The sequence below is a fragment of the Neomonachus schauinslandi genome, chromosome 15 (genome assembly GCF_002201575.2).
Source record: "Neomonachus schauinslandi chromosome 15, ASM220157v2, whole genome shotgun sequence".
Taxonomy (NCBI): Eukaryota; Metazoa; Chordata; class Mammalia; order Carnivora; family Phocidae; genus Neomonachus; species Neomonachus schauinslandi.
The window spans coordinates 54,405,337-54,424,600 of record NC_058417.1 but is presented as its reverse complement, the minus strand read 5'-3'; the positions used below and the strand labels follow the sequence as shown (position 1 = coordinate 54,424,600).

Sequence of the window (19,264 nt, the reverse complement as noted above, 5' to 3'; positions counted from 1 at the left end):
TAAATTCGTGGCCGGGGGGTGGTTTTTCTTTTTTGGTGAGGGGGGAACCCCCCCCGGGGCTTGGGGAGGCCTTTTTCCCCCACACAGTTCCCCTTAGGCAGAACCCCCCCCCCCCCCCCAGAGGCCCTGCTGGGTGGCGGGCTTTTTTGCAGACACCAGAGACCTCTGTGTTGAACTTGGCCTCCCCCTCACACCCAGCCAGGTTGAGTCTTGCTCTCTAGGGGCTCACAGTTCCCCTTAGGCAGAAGCCAGGCTAGAGGGGCCAGAGGTCCATCCTTAGGCCCCTCAGGAGGAGGGATCTGCTCTGAACTTGAATGTTCCTTGTTGCTGAAGGAACCTGCTCCGGGAACCTGCTTCATTGAGGAGTGGGAGGCTCTAGTGCTGACGAACTTCCATGGCTGGGGATGGGGTAACTTAGAAAGCTTGTTCCAAGAAAGAAAGTCCTCTGTTCCAAAGAGAGCCCTGCGGACTCGCTGTGTGGGCCGCGCACCGAAAGCAGCCGGGCGGGAAGGCTGTCGCTGCAGAGCCAGCCCTCTCCCCACGGGCGCTGGACAGAGACCTGGAGAGAACAGAGAGCCATCTCTTCAGGTGTAACCTGGCTTCTTTTCCTGAGCTGTTGACGCCCTGTTCCCTTCCCAGGTGGCTGGGAGGGCTCGGCGTCATACAAGTTGACCTTCACGGCGGGGGGCGCCATCGAGTTTGGACAGCGGATGCTACAGGTGGCGTCTCAAGGTATCAAGGCTCTGAGAGCTCGGGGTGAAGACATACTGAAATGTGTGGGTTTTAATTTGTTCGTTTGAGTTTGTTTACTTTTTGTTTTGTTTTTTAAGCACTCAGGAGATAAGTCTCTGGGCCCCGGGCCGACCGGGACTGGGAATTGGGAAGGAAACTTGTCATTAGCATCACTCTGGCCTGTACCTCAAAGGCTGGGTGTACCTGGCCTGGAGCCTGTATAGGACGTTTGGACAAAGCTCTTTGAACTCCAGGACGTTTAACTATGGCCTCATAAAAATGAACAAGAAACCCGGCCATTAAGCTACCAAGCAACAGACAGTTTAAATCACGCAGCGTTGTGTTCGGACATCCTCACACTGTCCCCAGCCTCACCCCAGCTCCATCTGGGACCCTGTCCCCGAGCCTCCTTCTTTCTCTCTGTCCATCCGTCCACCCCTGTCTGGACCTCCCCTGCCCTGGCCTCTCTCCCCATCCAGATCCCTCACTTCCTTCCTGACCGAGGCTGGCTCAAGCGTGGGTGGGGAGCGGAATGGGGCGGGGTAAGGCATGTCTGCTGTGCACATTCCTGGGACCCTGCAGCTCCCCTCGGTAGGCAACACTCATTTCTCTCTCCCCTTGTACTTATAGCCTCCCGAGGCGAAGCCCCCAATGGAGCCTATGGGTATTCTCACATGCCCAGCGGGGCCTATGTCTTTCCCCCGCCCGTCGCCAATGGAATGTACCCCTGCCCTCCTGGCTACCCCTATCCACCGCCCCCACCTGGTGAGTGTGTCCTTTGCTGCCCACCCCTCACCCCACCCACCCGCTAACCACCCCCACCCAGGCCAGGGGGTTGTTGAGGGGAGACTTGTTCTTTGAGCTGCTTCAGGACTAACAGAGGAGCTGGAGAGGCCCGGGAGGTGCCCACTGAGGGAGCCAGGGCTAGGCTGCTCACTGGGTCCCTTTCACTCTCTTGCTGAGCAGAGTTCTATCCAGGACCTCCCATGATGGACGGGGCCATGGGGTATGTGCAGCCTCCACCACCACCCTACCCGGGGCCCATGGAGCCTCCAGTCAGCGGCCCTGATGTCCCTTCCACTCCTGCAGGTGAGACCCTGGGCTGCGAACAGTCCTGGGCGGGGACCAGCCCTCTCCTCTCTGGGGCTGCATGGAGAGCCTCAGAGGACAGCTAGAGGTTGGCCAGGAGCCCCAGGTGGTGAACGACCCTTGGCCTTGGACTAGTCCAGGGGGCCGGCAGTGTGGTGGCTGCTGGGGAAGACCTGTGGATTCCAGCCCCCCACCCTCTCCCGCAGCTAGCCGTGTGCCCGGGGGCAGGGAAGGTCTCCCTCTGTCGTCTCGTCAAGCACAACCAGAAGGTGGCAGTACCCCCTGTGGCTGGACTGTGGGGAGGATCAGGTGGGGAGAGAGGGCTGAAGGCACTGGAAGGGACCAGGTAGCACCAGCTTCCCAGAGCCATGCCTGGCGGGAATCTCTGGTCTCAGCGCAGCTCCGGGGGCCACTGGAAGAGGGGAGGGCTCGTCGCTGGGGCTTACCCAGAGTGTGTTTCTCTCGCAGCTGAAGCCAAGGCTGCAGAAGCGGCGGCCAGCGCCTATTACAACCCAGGCAACCCACACAACGTCTACATGCCCACGGTGAGCGGGGACGGGGAGCAGGCGGGCAGTGTGCAGGGCTCTGGGGGCGGGAGACCTTGTCTTGTCGTGGACCTTCTGATGAGATCTTTCTTCCTTCCTTCCTTAGAACCAGGCTCCGCCACCTCCTTACTACCCCCCAGAAGATAAGAAGACCCAGTAGACCCCTCCCGCCCCTGCCTCCCATCCCTCGTCACTCTTCCCTTCCCTTCCCCTTGGGGCTGAGGCTGGGGCTAGGGGGGTGATGGAAGGGCCTTGTTCTTCCTCCAGGTCTGATTATAAAACACTTTGCAGGGACTGGTGTTGAGGGAAGGGGGGGCCCCTTGACTCAGGAGCTGTGCCTCCCTGCTTCTCAAGCTAGCTCGGAGCCCACGGCGCCGCTCGGATGCGCTTCCCTCTCACCGTGTCTGGGGCTCTGCTCAGGAGCGCGGGCATCCCTCTCGCTCCTGTCTTGCTCTAGTAGCTTCTGCCCGTGGAAGGATTCTGGCCACCTGCTCTACCACAGTCCAGCTCCCTCGTTTTGGAATCCACTTTATATTCAGCCTTGTGACCTCCCTCAGACCAGCCTCGCGTCTTCCTGAGGGCCCCCGCCGGGCCCCCCTCACATTCCCTCCACTCTGGTCTGTGCCTCCCCATGGAAGGCCACCTTCTCACTGGACTGTCAGCCCACATTCCAATCCCAGCCAGCCTCCAGCCCAGTCACGCTCACCTTCGCCTCCCTGTCCTGTCCTTGGTCACCTGTTGCCACCACTTTGACTTTTGGAGCTTTAACTTGAGCTTCCAAGGGGTGGGTGGCATCAGGCTGGGCCGCTGCTTCCCTCCAGGTATTTTTGGCTTTTGTTTCCCTCTGCCTTCTTTCCCTCTAGAAGGGGCTTCTCAGACTGGAGAATGCATGTTCATTCCATCATGCCATGTGGGGGCTTTGGGGTGGGTTGGAACAGAGGCCCCTGACCTGAGCCTGTGTGCTGACCATGACCTCTCACCAGCCCCTCACCCTGCCCTCTTCCCTTTAAGCTTCATGCCTAATTGGTGATATGCCCCCTGGATGCACTAAAATTTGCTCTCATTTGCTTCTGGACTGGCCGTGAAGTGAGGAGATGGTTATTTAAAGAGAATTCCCTATTTATTTGACAAAAAACAACAACAACAAAAAAAACCCAGTTAATATATTAATGTGAAATAAACCCTGTTTGCACCTTGATTTGTTTGCTGAAAATGTGAAGTAGTAAAAATGAAGTGACTGGACCCTTTCTGGCTCTGTGTGTGGTGACCAGTGTGAGCTCTTGGGAAAAGAGAACAGTCTGGCTGCTTCGGCTCGGGGGGGTTCTGGGGAGACCGTTCCCTCCCCATGTGAGAGTCCCTTGTTCCCACAGCACTTTGGGGCCCAGGACACTAAGGCCTCCCCCATCTCTGCTCCGTGGTGGTTACTCAGCAACTTGGCCCACCCACGGGGTCCCCTGGGGCCTGGGGCGGCCGAGCAGCTGCCCTGGGCCGGAGGCCTTGGAGGCCCTTGCCGGCCTGCTGTGCTCACCACCTCAGGGAGATGCAGCCCTGGCCCGTCTCTGGCCACAAGGTGTCTGCGGGAGGAACATGTGCTGCAGTCTCTCCAGTGCGTGACTTCTTGTGAACCTCCGTGTCTGGGGGCAGGACAGCTAGAGTCCTTCCCAGGGCCTAACGCCCCCCGCCCCGCACCCCTGGGCCCTGGCCTGGAGGAGGGCTGTGGGCGTGGCACCAGTGGGTCTGGGAGCTCTGAGAAAGGCCGGCACTAGAGCACTGGGGTGTCCTCTTTCCTGTCCCTTCTGGCTGGGCAGCGCCGCCTCTCCAGCCGCTTCCTCTGGCCAGCCCCGCCCAGGAGCCCTTGGGGTTGGCCAGCCCCCTACAAGGGCATCTGAAGGGAGCACCTCCTGACCGGCCTTGTGGGGGCGGGGGCCGCAGGGCCGTCTCCGCCCAGCATGGCTTGGCCCCGTCACCTTGGTGGAATGTCACCTGTGGGCTGGAGCAGGCCGAGCAGTTGGCCGCCTGCTGGGGAGATGCCTCTCAAGCCTCCACCCCGTGCCCTGTCCACCCCGTGCCCTGCCCACCCCCACCCTAGGTCTCGGGTCCGTTCAGGGAAGTCTGTGGGTGGGAAGCCCACCGACCCAGGGCAGCTCTCCCCTTGGTCCCTGGCCCAGCTGGGCACACCTGTGGTGTGGGGCAGGCCCTGACGCCCCCTGCTGGGGAGCACTGGATACCCCCCCAACACGCACCAGGGCCTCCGTGGGAGGGCGGGGTGGGGCCAGACCCGCCCACCAGGTCCACCTGCCTCCAGCCTGATAGAGTTCCTCCCAGGATCCCAGCCGGCCCCAGGAGGAAGGTGTAGGCCTCGGAGGTGGTGAAACCCTGACCGGAACCTCCCCCCCCCCCCGCCCCTCCCCCCCCCGCACGGGGGAGGCACCCAGTGTGCTTTGCATAATCCTGTGGCTTCACTATCTTCACCCCACGGCGCGGCGGCAGCTTGGTGGAGGGGAAGGGCAGAGCGGCCACCATGGCAACACCCTTCTCCCACCCCCAGCGGCGCCCCCCCCTCCTCCGCCAGGCCATCAAGATAAGGCGCCGCAGGGTCAGAGATCTGCAGGATCCGCTGGCCCAAACCGCTCAGGAGGTAGGAGTGACCTCAATGAGGAGGAAGAGTGGCCAGGGTGGGGCTCTAAGGTCTCTGGGTGTGGGGCTCTACCTCTCGCGGGCTGGGGTTGAGGATGTGGTCCCCTTTCCTGCCTGTCGCGGCACCTGGGCAGGGCCTTCTGGGTTGGCAGGCTGGGGTCCACCATGTGTTCTCTGGGCCATCCTGGGTCTCAGGTCTGGGGTCGGAGCCTCTCTTAGCCTCCTCCCTCTGGAGGGGCCCCCTGCCCGCCGCAGCCTCTGGTCTTCCAGCTCCAAAGACACCGGCTCCTCTAGACAGGGAGTGTCCCTGCTGCGGGCCAGGTGGCTTGGGGATCAGTCGCGCAGCCCCCAGGGCTGCTTGGCATGACCCCCCAGTCTCCCACCTCCACTGCTGGGCCTCACTTCCGCCGTGGGGGTGCGGAGCGTGGCCGCCCGATAAGCAGAGCTGCTTCCTCTGGGGAAGGAAGGAGGTTGGGGCCACGGGTGCAGCGAGCTCACGCTGCTGGGGCAGCTGAGCGCCAATGGACCTCAGCCACGGCAGGCCAGGGGATGAGGAGGGCGGCCCAGGGGCTGGACTCCCAGGAGGCCTGCTGTGGGAACAGGTGTGAGGCACTGGTGGGTTGGAGGCCGGGAACTAGGGGCCCCGCAGCGCTGGCCTGGCCTGCTCTGCGGAGCCACTGCTGCTGTCTGAGCCCTGGTCCGGGCCTTGGGGACACCTTGCCTTTCACTTTACTCCTCAGCTCGAGCCTCCATCCCACCACCTCTCCCCTGAGGAGGTAAGAATTGGAGTACTGGGGGGAGGCAGTGGGGTGCTGGGAACACACTCCTTGGCCACTGGCCAAGGCTGACGGCAACAGCGGGGGAGGGGGGCACTTCTAGGCCTAACCCCCCACCCCCCGCACATTGTGGGCGCCTTGTCCCAGCTTTGGCCGCGCAGTGTTGGTGCCAGGGTGGCTGGGGGAGCTCACCTTGCAGTGGGCAGACTGGGGTTCCTGAGGTGACCCTGCTGTGTCTCAGCGGGCCCTGCTCTACGAGGAAGCTCTCTACACCGTCCTGCACCGCCTGGGTCGGCCTGAGCCCAGCCATGTGCGGGAGGCCTCTGAGCTGCTGCAGTACCTGCAGGAGGTGAGTGCAGCCCCCACTCCGCCCGCCGTCCTGCAGCCCGGACCCAGGAGTCCTCTCTTCCCCACCCAGCCACACCCACCCTGCGCCCCTAGCCTCCTACGCTCCTACCCCACCAGGCCTTCCACATGGAGCCCGAGGAGCACCAGCAGATGCTGCAGCAGGTCCAGAAGCTTGAGGTAAACCTGGTCCGGGACCATCCTAGGCTAGGACAGGGGCTGAGAAGCCCAGCTCCCTCTGGGACTCAGGCTCACCCTTCTGTCCTTCTAGAAGCCAATATTTTGTCTGAAGGCAACTGTGAAACAAGCTAAGGGCATTCTGGGCAAAGATGTCAGTGGTGAGTAGGCGGTGAGGGGCCCTGAGGGTCCTCTTCCCAGCTCCTCCTTCTCCCCATCAGTCCATCCCAGAACTCAGCTGGAACTCCCCGCTCCCGGATGTCCCCTGGATGCTGCTGGCCCCAGGGCCTTTGAGTCTGGGATGGGGAGGGCCTCTGCCCCTGGGATTGGGGTGATGAGGGAGTCTCCCAGGGAGCCCTGCCAACACCCTGGCAGCCTTGTCCTTCCCCTCCTCCCCAGGATTCAGTGACCCCTACTGCCTGCTGGGCATTGAGCAGGGGGTGGGCGTGCAGGGGGGCAGCCCTGGGTCCCGGCATCGGCAGAAGGCTGTGGTGAGGCACACCATCCCGGAGGAGCAGACCCACCGCACCCAGGTCATCACCCAGACACTCAACCCTGTCTGGGAGGAGACCTTCATCCTGTACGTGGCCCTGCCCCAGCCCCTAACCCCTCAATGAGATGAGCAGGACTTCCTGGCTCAGGGGAGGGGACTTGGCTTGACCGGAGGAGGGGCCTGCTCCCGAGGCCAGAGACAGACAGGAAGCACAAATGCCACCTATGCTGGGTTGATGTGGGGGGTAGGCCGAAGCTTTACCTTAGGGGAGGGAGGGGGAGTTTGCAAGGAGGGGCTCGGACGGGACAGTGGGTAGGTGGGGGTGGGAGCTTCTGGGGACAGGCTCTGGCCGGGGTCCGGCCCTCCAAGGCCCTCAGCCAGGCCCTTTTCTCCCCATAGGGAGTTTGAGGACATAAGCAACTCGAGCTTCCATCTGGACATGTGGTGAGAGGCATGCGCTGCCCGTAGGGGTCCGGGAGAGAAGGGAGGTGGTTCGGGGTGGCAGATCCTCCTCCCAAAGAGGTCAAGGGCTCCCAGGACACCCTCTCTGCCTCCTGCTCACACCTTTGCCCCCCACCCCCCGCCGCAGGGATCTGGATACCGTGGAGTCCGTCAGACAGAAGCTCGGGGAGCTCACAGATCTGCACGGGCTGCGAAGGTGAAGGCCAAGGGAACAGGTTCCTGGGGGAAGGAGTGTGGGCTGCCCGCCCCATGCATGCGAATCGGTTGCTGGGCTACAGGCTCTGTCCAGGCCCAGGGGGCCACAGGAGGGGGACGGATCCCAGCCTGACCCCTCCAGTGTCTTGGCCCACCCCCCTCATGGCCCCTGCCTGCAACAGGATCTTTAAGGAGGCACGGAAGGACAAAGGCCAGGACGATTTTCTGGGGAACGTGGTTGTGAGGCTACAGGTGAGCGGGGTCAGGAAACAGGGATTCGTGTAGGGTTCAAGGGAGGGGCTCTGGGTCCACATCAAGCCGAGCCTGGGGTGGGCCTCCTGTCGCCGCCTCTGCCCCCAACCGTGTGAGGCTTATGCTGCCCACGGGCGGGGCCCCTCCCGCCCGCCTGGCTCCCCCAGGACCTGCGCTGCCGGGAGGATCAGTGGTACCCGCTGGAGCCCTGCACTGAGACCTACCCAGACCGCGGTCAGTGCCACCTCCAGTTGCAGCTCATTCACAAGAGGGTAGGTCTGGGGCCAGGAGCAGGGGCCTTCCAGTGGCCTGCCTGGGCAGGGCACACGGGCTGTGCTAGGGATGGGGTCCTGTCCTCACCACCCTGCCGGCCTCATTGCAGAGAGCCCCGGCGGCCAGCCGCGCCCAGCCCAGCTACACGGTGCACCTCCACCTGCTCCAGCAGCTGGTGTCCCATGAGGTCACCCGGCACCAGGTACTGCCCTCCCAGGGCTGGGGGGGGAGGGGGCGCGTGGGGCCTACCGGCCAGCTCCTGACACCCTTCTACCTGTGCCCTCAGGCAGGCAGTACCTCCTGGGACGGGTCGCTGAGTCCCCAGGCTGCCACCATCCTCTTTCTCCATGCCACGCAGAAGGACCTATCCGACTTCCACCAGTCCTTGGCGTGAGTGTGCCTGGGAGGGTCGCCTGGGAGGCCCCAGCCTCTGCCTCCCTGCCTGTCCTCCTACAAGCTGGCAGGCCAAAGTCTAAGCCTCGAGAGATTTCTGTTTGGCCCCAACTGTGTGTGTCGAGTTTTGAGTCCGTTGCCAACTCTTAAAAATCTGGAGATTTTCCATACAGAGTCACATCCCCAGCTTCCCGTGTACCCCAAGTGCATTTGTTCTTCTGGGCTAGCAGGGGGTCGCAGCACAGCGCCTGGCCTCCCCCACCCTCACGGCTGCCATCGGCCCAGTCACTCCCTGACACCCTCTGAGTCCTTCTGGGCATTTGAATTTGCTACCCCTGCCCCAGACGGCAGCCTTGTGGCCCAGCTCCAGGGCTCTGGAGTCTATGGATTTGTGCACCGGCATTACCAAATCTGTGTCAAGGGCTTGTCACGTCCCCCGGGCCCTAATAGGTTGTGGGAACGTGTTCGAGTGCAGGTGGGTGAGGTGTGTGGAGCCGGGGGCACCCCCGGTGGAATGAGAGTGGGTGTGGCCCGGGGCCACGGCGGACACTTGGCATTTGAGTAGGGGGCGGACGGAGGTGGGGGACAAGGGCAGCTTGTAGGACCATGGGCAGGTGGGTATCCCCAGGCAGGCAGGGAGGGGGGATGCAGGCGGGGCCAGATGCAGGAGCAGCACCCACAGTGAGGCCCCAGTGCGTCCTCAGGGCCCAAGCGTGTAGTTCGGGTGACCGCCGTGTCCCGGGAGGGACTGGGCAGCCCTCTCCCCCCCGTCCTTCATCACTGTCCCACTCGGGTCTCATCTCAGCTTGGTCGTCACCTCCGTGAGGTGTCCCTTGAACTAAAGGGGAGTCCCAGCTGATGCTTGCCACGTGTGCATGAAGGCTCAAGTCTCCACATCTGAGTTTTTCAAAAGGAGCAAGAAATCCTGAATCTTTAAATCACAAGTATCCCAAGCGGACAGGGAGATGATTCATTTACCTGTTTGAAAAGCACCTTGACTAGGCTGATGGGGGCCCGCAGGAGGCGTGGGGCAGGGCGGGCGGGTGGGCGGCGGGAGGGGCAAGGTCCCAGGGCACGCTGGGGGCTTCCTGTGTCGCAGGCAGTGGCTGGCTTATAGCCGCCTCTACCAGAGCCTGGAGTTCCCGAGCAGCTGCCTCCTGCACCCCATCACCAGCATCGAGTACCAGTGGATCCAGGGCCGGCTCAAGGGAGAACAGGTGGGCTGCGGTGGAAGGAGGAGTGTCGGGCAGGCAGGGCTCCGGGAGGCAGCACGGCCGCCCGTGACGCAGCCCCGACTCTGTGCGGCCCTGCAGCTGGAGGAGCTGACCGCCTCGTTCAGCAAGCTGCTGGCCTACGGCCTCTCGCTCCTCCGCCAGTTCCGGTCGGTTTTCCCCCTCTCTGTGCCCGACTCCCCGGCCCGGCTGCAGTCTCTGCTCAGGTCAGCGGCTCGCGCTCCCCCTTCCTCAGTGGGCAAGGGAACAAGGAAGAGCTGGGGCCCCTGCCGGCGAAGCCCGCTGCAGCTGTGAGTGGAGACCTTGGGCAGGAGGCGTCTGGACCCAGCTGTCTGTCTCCGCAGGGTCCTGGTACAGATGTGCAAGATGAAGGCCTTCAGAGAGCTGTGTCCTGACAGCACCCCGCTGCCCCGCCTGGTGACGGAGATGCTGAGGGTACGGGACTCACCCTGGGGAGAGGAGGGCTTGGGCCTAAGCCTGGCACCCCTCCCCGCTCACCACCTCTTTGCCCGCAGACTGGCACGGTCCAGTGGTTCCACCTGAAGCAACAGCACCATCAGCCCATGGTGCCGGTGAGGGGGCTTGGGCAGGGAGGGGGGGAGGCGGGGTGGGTTGCTCACCCCCTGCAGCCCTGCTCAGCGCACCTCTGTCCCTGCCAGGGCATGCTGGAGGCGGGCAGAGCCCTGCTGAGCCTGGTACAGGACATCATAGGTGACCTACACCAGTGCCAGCACACGTGGAACAAGATCTTCCAGAAGTGAGCAGGTGGCTGGGTGGGGACGTAGCGTGGCAGGGGCTCAGAATGGGGACCAGAAGGGCCCCGGGTGTGCTCCCAGGTCACACCTGTGGCCTTCCTTGCAGCACCCTCAAGATCGACCTCTTCTCCATGGCTTTCCTGGAGCTGCAGTGGCTGGTGAGTTCCCCCCTCCCCCCCTCCCCGGGTCTCCAGGCTTTGCCCTCCACCCTGGCTCAGGAGCCCTGTCCCCATGCCTTCCCTTTGCAGGTGGCCAAGCGGGTGCAGGACCACATGGCGGCGGTGGCGGGGAGCCCCGTGTCCCCAGAGATGGGCGAGAGTCTATTCCAGCTCTATGTCAGCCTCAAGCAGCTCTGCCAGCTGGACCCGGGCCCCACAGAGAGGTGGGCAGCAGGCTGTCGGCACAAGAGAGAGAGGAGGGTCAAGGAGGGTCTGCGCTAGCCCGGCATTCCCCAGGCTGAGCCCCACCTCCCCCCAGGGATGGAGTCCTGGCCCTGGATGGCTTTCACCGCTGGTTCCAGCCCGCCATCCCCTCCTGGCTGCAGAAGACTTACAGCGTGGCCCTGGCGCGGGTGCAGCGCGCTGTGCAGATGGACGAGGTGGGGGCGGGGCCTCCGGTGGGGCGGGGCCCGGCTTTGGGGGTGGGGCTAGGGGCTCTGCTTGGGCCTTTAGGATGCGCAGAAGTTGGCTACCAGCTCTTGAGGCCAGTTGCATGTACAATGCTGCCTCCTGATATCCTTGGTTTTAAGTGTGGCTTTCCTTCGCAGACTGATCTTTGCAGCCTGGGGGTCTGGGTGGAGCCTTGCTCCTACCCCTTGTAGCCCCCTGCCCCCCCCCCCCTACTGGTAGAAGCTCTGAATGCATATGGAAGGAAGGAGGGAGGGAGGGGCACGAATCTGGCAAGCCCTGAGCCCTCTTTTCTGCACCCTCCCCCATCCCCCAGCTGGTGCCCCTGAGTGAACTGACCAAGCACAGCACATCAGCCGTGGATCTGTCCACCTGCTTCGCCCAGATCAGCCATACTGCCCGGCAGCTGGACTGGCCCGACCCAGAGGAGGCCTTCATGATCACCGTCAAGTTTGTGGAGGTGCGGCATCTTCCCGTGTCCTCCCCCACCTTTCTAGGACAGCCTCATTTGACTTGCCCTGTTTCCCCCAAGCTCTTGCCCTAGCAGCCTCCGAAGGCCTAGGTCTTAAATCCCCAGGTCACTGAGATTTCCATACCTCCCCCCAGTGGCCCCTCCCTCGCTGATCATCCTCTCCCACCGCAGGATACCTGTCGCCTGGCTCTGGTATACTGCAGCCTTATAAAGGCCCGGGCCCAGGAGCTCTCTGCAGGCCAGAAGGCCCAGGGCCAGGCAGCCAACATGGTAAGGGCCAGAGCTGGATGTCAGGCCGGGGGTGGGGGTAGGGATTGCCGGTCCTGGCAAACCCCAGCAGCTCTGCATCCCTGTGCCCGTGCCTGCCCTCAGCAGTGCGTGGTGGTGAATGACATGGAGCAGCTGCGGCTGGTGATCGGCAAGCTGCCCACCCAGCTGGCGTGGGAGGCTCTGGAACAGCGAGTAGGGGCCGTGCTGGAGCAGGGCCAGCTGCAGAACACGCTGCACGCCCAACTGCAGGGCGCGCTGGCCGGGCTGGGCCACGAGATCCGCACCGGCGTCCGCACCCTGGCGAAGCAGGTACCTTGTCCAATTCTCAGGGACCCCACCCTGCCCATCCTTGGCCTGAAGCGCCCCCAGCAGGACTCGGGCTGATGTCCAGCCCCTACCCCTTGCTGAACCTAAACTCAGGCTCCTAGTGACGTCACCCTGTTTTGTGTCTCCAGCTGGAGGTGGGCATTGCCAAGCACATCCAGAAACTCGTGGGCCTCAAGGAGTCTGTCCTGCCTGAGGATGTGAGTGGCCCTCCCTGCTCACCTTTGCCAAAGGGGCTTAGGGTGGCAGGGGGCTGAAGGCCGGGGGGTGTCAGAGATAAGTCCCCCAGACTTGGGCAGAAAATGTTCCCTTCTGGGCCTCGGTTTCCTGCTTGGATGCTAAGGGGGAAGGGTGAGTCATTCCATGGGCTCTCCCAGCATCCGCGTGGGGACTGCAGTGGGGGAGGGCTTAGCCTTTGCAGCCAAACCGATCTGGGTGTGCATCCTTCTGAGCTCCCTGTTTCTACAAGCCAGCTGACTTCAGCGTCCTCACCTGTCCGGGGGCAGAGAGAGTGATGCGTACCTTTGGTTGTCTGGGAGAAGGTCATTCAGTAATTCAGCAACTATGTAAGCGCTCTGTCATGGGCAGAGATTTAGGCATGGGGTTATGGATCAATGAGCAAAACTTATAAAACTCCCTGCCTTTCCGGAGCTCACATTCTGTTAGGGGAGTTGGGAGAAGAGCTAGAACCGTAGCTGTGACTAGAATTAAACATGTGTGTGTGCACACGTGACACGTTAGTAAGTACTAGAGAAAATGAAGATATGTATATTCGTATTTGTGTTTTTTTAAAAGATATTTTTAGACAGTGGCTAGAGAAGGCCTTCCTCAGGGGGTGACAGCTGAGTCAAGACCTCAAGGAAGCAAGAGAAGGAGCCCTGAGGATTTCTAGGGGAGGGCACGGCCAGGGCCCTGCGGCAGGACCCCGCACGGCCGCTGACGGGCTCTGGAGGAGGCCGGGCAGGGCTCAGCTCTGGCACACGTTCCGAATGAGGCAGGCAAAAGCTCGTGGCCCTGTTTCCTCTTCCGAGTCAGGGCATGGGAATGGGCCAGAGACAGACTTGCCACCCACCCCTCTTCCCAGGCCATTCTGCCCCTGATGAAGTTTCTGGAGGTGAAGCTCTGCTACCTGAATACCAACTTGGTGCAGGAGAACTTCAGCAGGTGTGCAGCAGCCTCCCACCCTGTGGCGCCCCCACCCCCTTGCCTGGCCTCAGCCATTTTCAGGGGAGGATGCAACCAGCCTCTGCTTAAATGCTCACTCCTAGGGACAGGGAGCTCACTACCTCACACACCTACCCATTTCCCTTTAGGCGGAGCAGAAAGCTGCCTACCCTTTCTCCCTTAGCCCTGGGCTGTCTGTCCCTCCTAACATTACAGGCAACTGATGTTCCTCTCCCAGGATCCAGGGGGACTTCTCGTTAGGGTCTCTCTTAAAGCAGGGGCCCAGCACACCAGGCAGCAGGACTAGACGTCAAGGACGTGGGCTCTGGCCCACCTGGATTCAGACTCTAGTTTTGCTGCTGCTCGGTGGGTGGATTGAGCAGATTACTCAAGTTTTCCATGCAGATGATCATAGTTCTGGCCTCTAGTGAGGATCAAGTGAGTCACTTGGGGTGCCGAGCACAGCGCCTGTGCAGAGGAAGTGGTCGGTAATGAGCTGCACAACGATGACCAAGGGTCCTCCCCATGGGAACTGGGCTCTGAGCCTGCTGCCCCTCCCCCCGGAGGTCCACTCCCAGTGGTGCGGCGGGGCCGGGGGAGCCCACCGCTGTTATTTCTCAGGCCACAATATGCCATTTGTTCAGCTAAAACGGAGTTAAATCTCCATGATAGGGACTTGACTCACTACAGTCTCAAAAGCCGTTAGAACGTTGTCTGGTGCCTAAAAAGCACCCAAATATGCTGAATCCATTAACTGCCTTTAATACAACCTTCCCCGTTCTTAATTACACAACCCAGTTTTGTTTTGTTTTGTTTTTGTACTGAACTGCCTGACTCTACTTTGACATGTGAAATTTCAGTTATTTCAGGTAGTTAGGACTGTGGCTTGGTTGCCACTTTTTTCTCCCCAGGGGTGGTAGATGCTTGTCTGTGTTGAAATCCTATTCATTTTGACCACTCCCATACTGAATAATGATTCTGTCACTGGGGGACCAGCCTCCCTGCCCCTCCTTGTTTGTTGGGGTTTGATAATCCTACTGAGGGAGGTTCTTTGCTAGGTTGTGAAACATATTGGTTGGGACTGGCCACATCTGCCCCCCCCCCCACTTGTCCTCCTTCCCTCAGGAGACCAGCCCTCCCTCCCTCCACCCCTGCCTGCTGCCCTGGTCCCAGCCTTACCGGAGAAGCCGGTGGAAGTGGAGGGTGGGGTGGGGAGGAGCCAGGGGTGGGCCTGGGTCCCTTTCTCAAGAGTGTCTCTGCTTCCTCTCTTCCATCCTCCTGTCCTGCGACTGGCATCCCTCTGCACCTCACCCCAGCCTCCTGACCCTGCTCTGGACCTACACGCTCACCGTGCTGATGGAGGGGGCTGCCTCCCAGCGGAGCTGCCCCCTGGCCTCTAGCAGGCTGAAGACTGCACTGCAGGTACTAATAGCGGTGACAGCAAGTAATAACCCTGGGAGGGGGTGGCTGATGTCTCACCCACCTGATGTCTCACCCCTAGAATCTGGAGATCTGCTTCTACGCAGAGGGCTGCGGCCTGCCACGTGCAGCCCTACACACCAACACCTTCCAGGTAGGGGTCTTTGGTGAGCTGGTGGGGTGGGGGGGAGCCTGCCTTTCTGTGCTCACCTGTGTCCAGTACCAGCTGCATAATTTACAGGGCCCAGCACCGAAAGAAAATGTGGGCCCCTTTTCAAAAATTAAACCAAGCAGAAGGTTCTTTAAGCACGGGGAGGGGGCAGCTGTGCGACTGTGTGGGGGGCACACCTGTGAAGCCCACCTGGAGCTTTCCTATCACATTGATATTGGCCGAGCCAAACCCTCTGAAGGGCGGCACTGGACTGGGTTGAGTGTGACAGTTCAGGTGACTTCTCAGCTGTGCCTCGGTCCCAGGCTCTGCAGAGGGACCTGGAGCTGCAGGCCGCTTCCAGCCGGGAGCTCATCCAGAAGTACTTCTGCAGCCGCATCCAGCAGCAGGTGAGGCTCTTTTCCTCCGTGTGGCTCCCGGCGCCCCTGGAGCCCTGCCTCCACTCTGCCCCACTCTGCCCCTGTGCTCCACCCCTAGGCGGAAACAGCCTCCGAGGAGCTGGGGGCTGTCACAGTCAAGGCTTCCTACCGCACCTCTGAGCAGAAGCTACGTGTGGAACTGCTCAGCGCCTCCAGCCTGCTGCCCCTGGACTCCAACGGTGAGTGCAGGCTGCGCGCCCGCCACTGCCCGCGTCCTCACTCTGCCCACCCCCCACCCCCACCCCCCACCCCGCGTCCCGGGCAGGTCTGCTCTCCGGAGAGGGAGCGCCGGGCGCGTGTCCTTCCTGTTGCCAGGAGGGGGCAATGCTGCCGAGCAGAGCACAGCAGCAGGGGCAGGGAACTAGAGGCGGGGAGCTGGGATATCCTTGGCAACGTCACCTCCCCAGGTGACCTCCCCACTTGCCAGGCTCCAGCGATCCCTTTGTCCAGCTGACCTTGGAGCCCAGGCACGAGTTCCCTGAGCTGGCCCCCCGGGAGACCCAAAAGCACAAGAAGGACCTTCACCCCCTGTTTGATGAAACCTTTGAATTGTGAGTGGGTTCCTACACTCGCCACCCTTCCCCAGCCCTGGACTTCCCTCGGACCTGCTCCTCCCACAGTTCCCCTGTGATGAAGGCATTTGGGTTCCAGGGCCCCCCCCCTCCCTGGAACAGGGGTTTGCTGGGACCCTGCGAGGAATGGGACTGTGGGGGAGAGGGCCCCCACCTGTTGGGACTTAGAGGCTTGCTTCCAGGGAGGTCCTCTGTTCCCCGAGACAGGAGGGTCTGGGGAACACAGGCCCCTGGTTTAAAGTACCAGCCCAGAGTCAAAGGAGGTGTCTGTCAGGGCACACGCCGGCCGAGAACTGACTTTGCCATCCTAATGCCCACCTGTCTGCCCTCAGCCCTGGCCTGTCCCCAGGAACCAGCGATGACCTCTTGTGGGGGGGTGCCAGTGACCGTGTAGGGGCAGGCAGCTGAGCCCCGCTCTGTCCCCCACTCAGCCTGGTGCCTGCTGAGCCGTGCCAGAAGGACGGAGCGTGCCTCCTGCTCACGGTGCTGGACCACGACACGCTGGGGGCTGACGACTTGGAAGGGGAGGCCTTTCTGCCACTACGCTCCGTGCCGGGCCTGACTGGGCCTGAGGAGCCTGGTGAGGTGCCTCAGACCCGCCTGCCCCTCACCTACCCTGCACTCAACGGTAGGCCGGAGCCCCAGGGCAGAGGCTGTGGGGCCTCGGGTGCAGGGCCTGGCCCAGCACTGGGGGTGCAGGGGAAGGGCAGCCCGTAAAGGTCAGGCAGCGGCCCCTGGGGACGCGGATGGAGCTGGGCTCAGAGGAATCCCTCCTTGGGTGTGGGAGCCAGTGGAGTCAGTGTGGTGGCTTGTGCTGCTGAGTAGATCTCTCGGGCTCATCAAGAGACCAGTGAAATCTGTTAGGCCAAGTGTGGTGTGACTCTTTGGGGATGGGGGATCACCAGTATGCTTACTTGGGGAGAGAGGCTGGGTCTCCGACTGGGGGGCACAGGCCAAGTGTCCTCCAGGCTGGATAATAGGTGACATGTCTGAGCACTTACAGGCCACTCCTAAGCACTTGAGACGTATTAACTCCCAATCCTACAACCACCTAACGTGTCAGATACTATTACGGCTATTTTACAGATGAGTAAACTGAGGCACAAAGAGGTTAACTAGCTAGTCTTAGGTTCTCATATAAAAAGGTAATAGTTGCAACCTGAGGCGCATCTCACTCAGCCTCTTCCGGTGCAACTCGCAGTCATGCCAGAGGCGCTGATGGGTCTCGTCTTATCCGTCGGGCTGTCTTGTGAGCGTGGCCGGCGTGTGTCCATCACTAGTTTCCAGGATGGCCAGAGAATGGGTCAGTGTCCCCTGCCACTACCCAGGCACCGCCTCCCCCTCCGCCGCAGTCTGACCCCCAAACGCCTCTCTTCACAGGGGATCCCATCCTGCAGCTGTTGGAGAGCCGGAAGGGTGACCGGGAGGCCCAGGCGTTTGTGAGGCTGCGGCGGCAGCGAGCCAAGCAAGCCTCCCAGCATGCCCCAAGGCCGGGGCGGTAGCAGTGGAGGTTAGGGATGGGGTTGGGCGCCCGTAGCGACGGGCTTTCCCGAAAGGTCTGGGTTCTCCCACCATAGTGCAAGCCGTCCACCCTGGCCTAATGCTCCAGAAGGGCCCTGCAAGCCTGGGGAACCCCAGCGTGTGGAAGGCCCAGCATGAAGATCCCGTCTGGTCCTCCTGCCAGAGCAGGGGCCCATGGTGCTGGTGCTAGGACCCTGTTAGTATTTATATTCCCTTCTTCCTGCCTTCAGCCCTGGCCTCAGCATTCTCTACCGAATCTCAGCACCAGGGGGAGGGGGCAGCTGTCTGTGGCTCCCGGCCCCGCTTCCCTCTTTGGGGGAAGCTGCTCGGGCAGAGACCTCTTGGCCACCTGTTTCTGGCATGCCTATTCCAGTCACTGGGGTGGAGGTTAGGCTCCCGTGGGCCTGTTCTTTAACACCCCTACCTTGGTTCACTGGGGCTAGGGCTATGGCACAAAGCCTCCTGGGGGAGGGAGGGGGCCCTGCCAGAGACGAGGCTACAGCTGCCCAGGCAGGGAGGGCAGCAGCTATAATGAAGGGAGCCTGGCTCCTCTCCTGAGGTGGCTGCCAGTACCCAGGCTAAGGAGCCTACAGCCAAGGAGTTTCTGGCTCTGAAGAGGTGAAAGCTGGCAGGCAGTGCGGCTGGCATGGAGGGGCAGAAGCAGAAAAGACGGCTTGGCCAGCCGTGTCTACTGAGGACACCTCCTCCCTGGGACAGTACCTGCCACTTAGGAACTTTCTTAGCAAAAATAAAAAAACAAAAACAATTCATTGTCCTCTAAGGAACTATACCGTTGACCTGCACTGGGGCCCAGAAGTTTATAGTCAGGCCATGCAAACCCCCTCCTCAGGCCTCTGGCAAGGAGACCCTGAGCTGCCCCTGACCTGGGGGGCCTGGCCCACCCCTCGCTCCCTCATGTTCTAGAGCAGGTGTGGGAGTAACTGATGCACAAGCAGGGCTTCGCACAAAACGTTACTAGGCATGTCAGTTTGTGGTTGCTGCCTGGCACTCCAAGGGGAGCACCGGGAGTGGGGGGGGGGGGTCTCCCAGGAGTGCAGGCTGAGTGGCTATTCAAGGGCTTAGAGGAGCAGGGTCCCAGCCTGGCCTGGGGGGGAGGTGGCCACTGTATTGGGAGTCAGAGCCCAAGGCCAGGTTGTCATTCTAGCTGTGTGACCCTGTTTGAGTCCCTTAACCTCTCGAGTATGATGGCAGTCGGAGGTCAGATGAGATCACCTCCAAGGCTCCTTTCAGCTCTGAACCTGAGCCCCGTACAGAGACCACTAGGTGCGTTTCTCACAGCCACCTGCAAGGCCTGCTTAGAGCAAAGGAAGGAGGTGGCTCAAAGGCTGAGACCCTCCTCCTCCCTTCTAGTGCTTTTATGAGAAGCAGTCTTTTTCTGTTTCTCTGGGACACAACCAGGGACCTGTTGTCTTTCGCAAAACAAGTAAACAGGTCCCAGCTGATACTGGATCCCTGAAGAGTCCTACACCTAGGAGGCCTCCTGGGCTAAAGGTCTCCAGTTCATTTGAGCCAGCAGGCCTGGGTCGGAAGGCACTTGAGCTGTGTCTAGGGGCTTGGAGCCACCTGGGGGCTTGAAGGTGGCTTTAGCCGCCTAGCCACACCTTGGGTGGGGGCCTGAGCGCTTTCCATGGCCTAGGTGGGGCTGGAGCCGAGGCTGGGAGGGCCAAGCTGACTCTTCTGATAGTTCAGAGGCCCTTATTTGGGGCCCTCCTCTCCCTCACCCCCACGTAAACAAGCTACCATTGTAAGTTCATATTTTATTTCCAATAGGTTTGGAGCTTTGTTGATTTTTGCATTTTTGTAAAAAAAAGTTTTCACTTAATTCATTGAAAGCCCTTTCGTGCTGAGCCCAAGGGGGAGCCTGGGCCAGGCCAGACCCTTCACAGCCCTCTTGCTCCCACCCCAGACCCCCAGCGCTGGGAGCAGGATGG

General features: G+C 61.5%; 2 protein-coding genes across 3 annotated transcripts in view; both read left to right on the top strand.

Annotated features, from left to right (window-relative positions):
• The window catches only part of WBP2 (WW domain binding protein 2), an 8,340-nt gene extending 4,732 nt beyond the window's left edge, over positions 1-3,608 (top strand). The window contains exons 4-8 of one of the 2 annotated variants that reach the window (XM_021691605.1): positions 640-732; positions 1,363-1,497; positions 1,699-1,821; positions 2,290-2,366; positions 2,473-3,608. In XM_021691605.1, the coding sequence (XP_021547280.1) occupies positions 640-732; positions 1,363-1,497; positions 1,699-1,821; positions 2,290-2,366; positions 2,473-2,526 (482 nt within the window). In that variant the 3' untranslated portion in view covers positions 2,527-3,608. The remainder of the gene's footprint in view (positions 1-639; positions 733-1,362; positions 1,498-1,698; positions 1,822-2,289; positions 2,367-2,472) is intronic. The other variant, XM_044921943.1, reaches the window with a different exon arrangement.
• A 1,264-nt stretch (positions 3,609-4,872) lies between these two features.
• On the top strand, positions 4,873-18,187 carry UNC13D (unc-13 homolog D). Its single transcript, XM_021691851.1, has 32 exons — positions 4,873-5,004; positions 5,744-5,779; positions 6,021-6,128; positions 6,245-6,304; positions 6,396-6,462; positions 6,701-6,881; positions 7,194-7,238; positions 7,384-7,452; positions 7,634-7,703; positions 7,871-7,975; positions 8,086-8,178; positions 8,263-8,366; positions 9,469-9,586; positions 9,683-9,807; positions 9,946-10,036; positions 10,117-10,173; positions 10,261-10,358; positions 10,463-10,514; positions 10,605-10,738; positions 10,834-10,954; positions 11,299-11,442; positions 11,626-11,724; positions 11,827-12,033; positions 12,180-12,248; positions 13,133-13,212; positions 14,529-14,634; positions 14,714-14,785; positions 15,106-15,189; positions 15,278-15,398; positions 15,647-15,770; positions 16,223-16,419; positions 17,172-18,187. The coding sequence occupies exons 1-32, from the start codon at positions 4,888-4,890 to the stop codon at positions 17,291-17,293; spliced, it is 3,276 nt and encodes a 1,091-aa protein (XP_021547526.1). The 5' UTR covers positions 4,873-4,887; the 3' UTR covers positions 17,294-18,187.
• Positions 18,188-19,264: the final 1,077 nt, after the last annotated feature.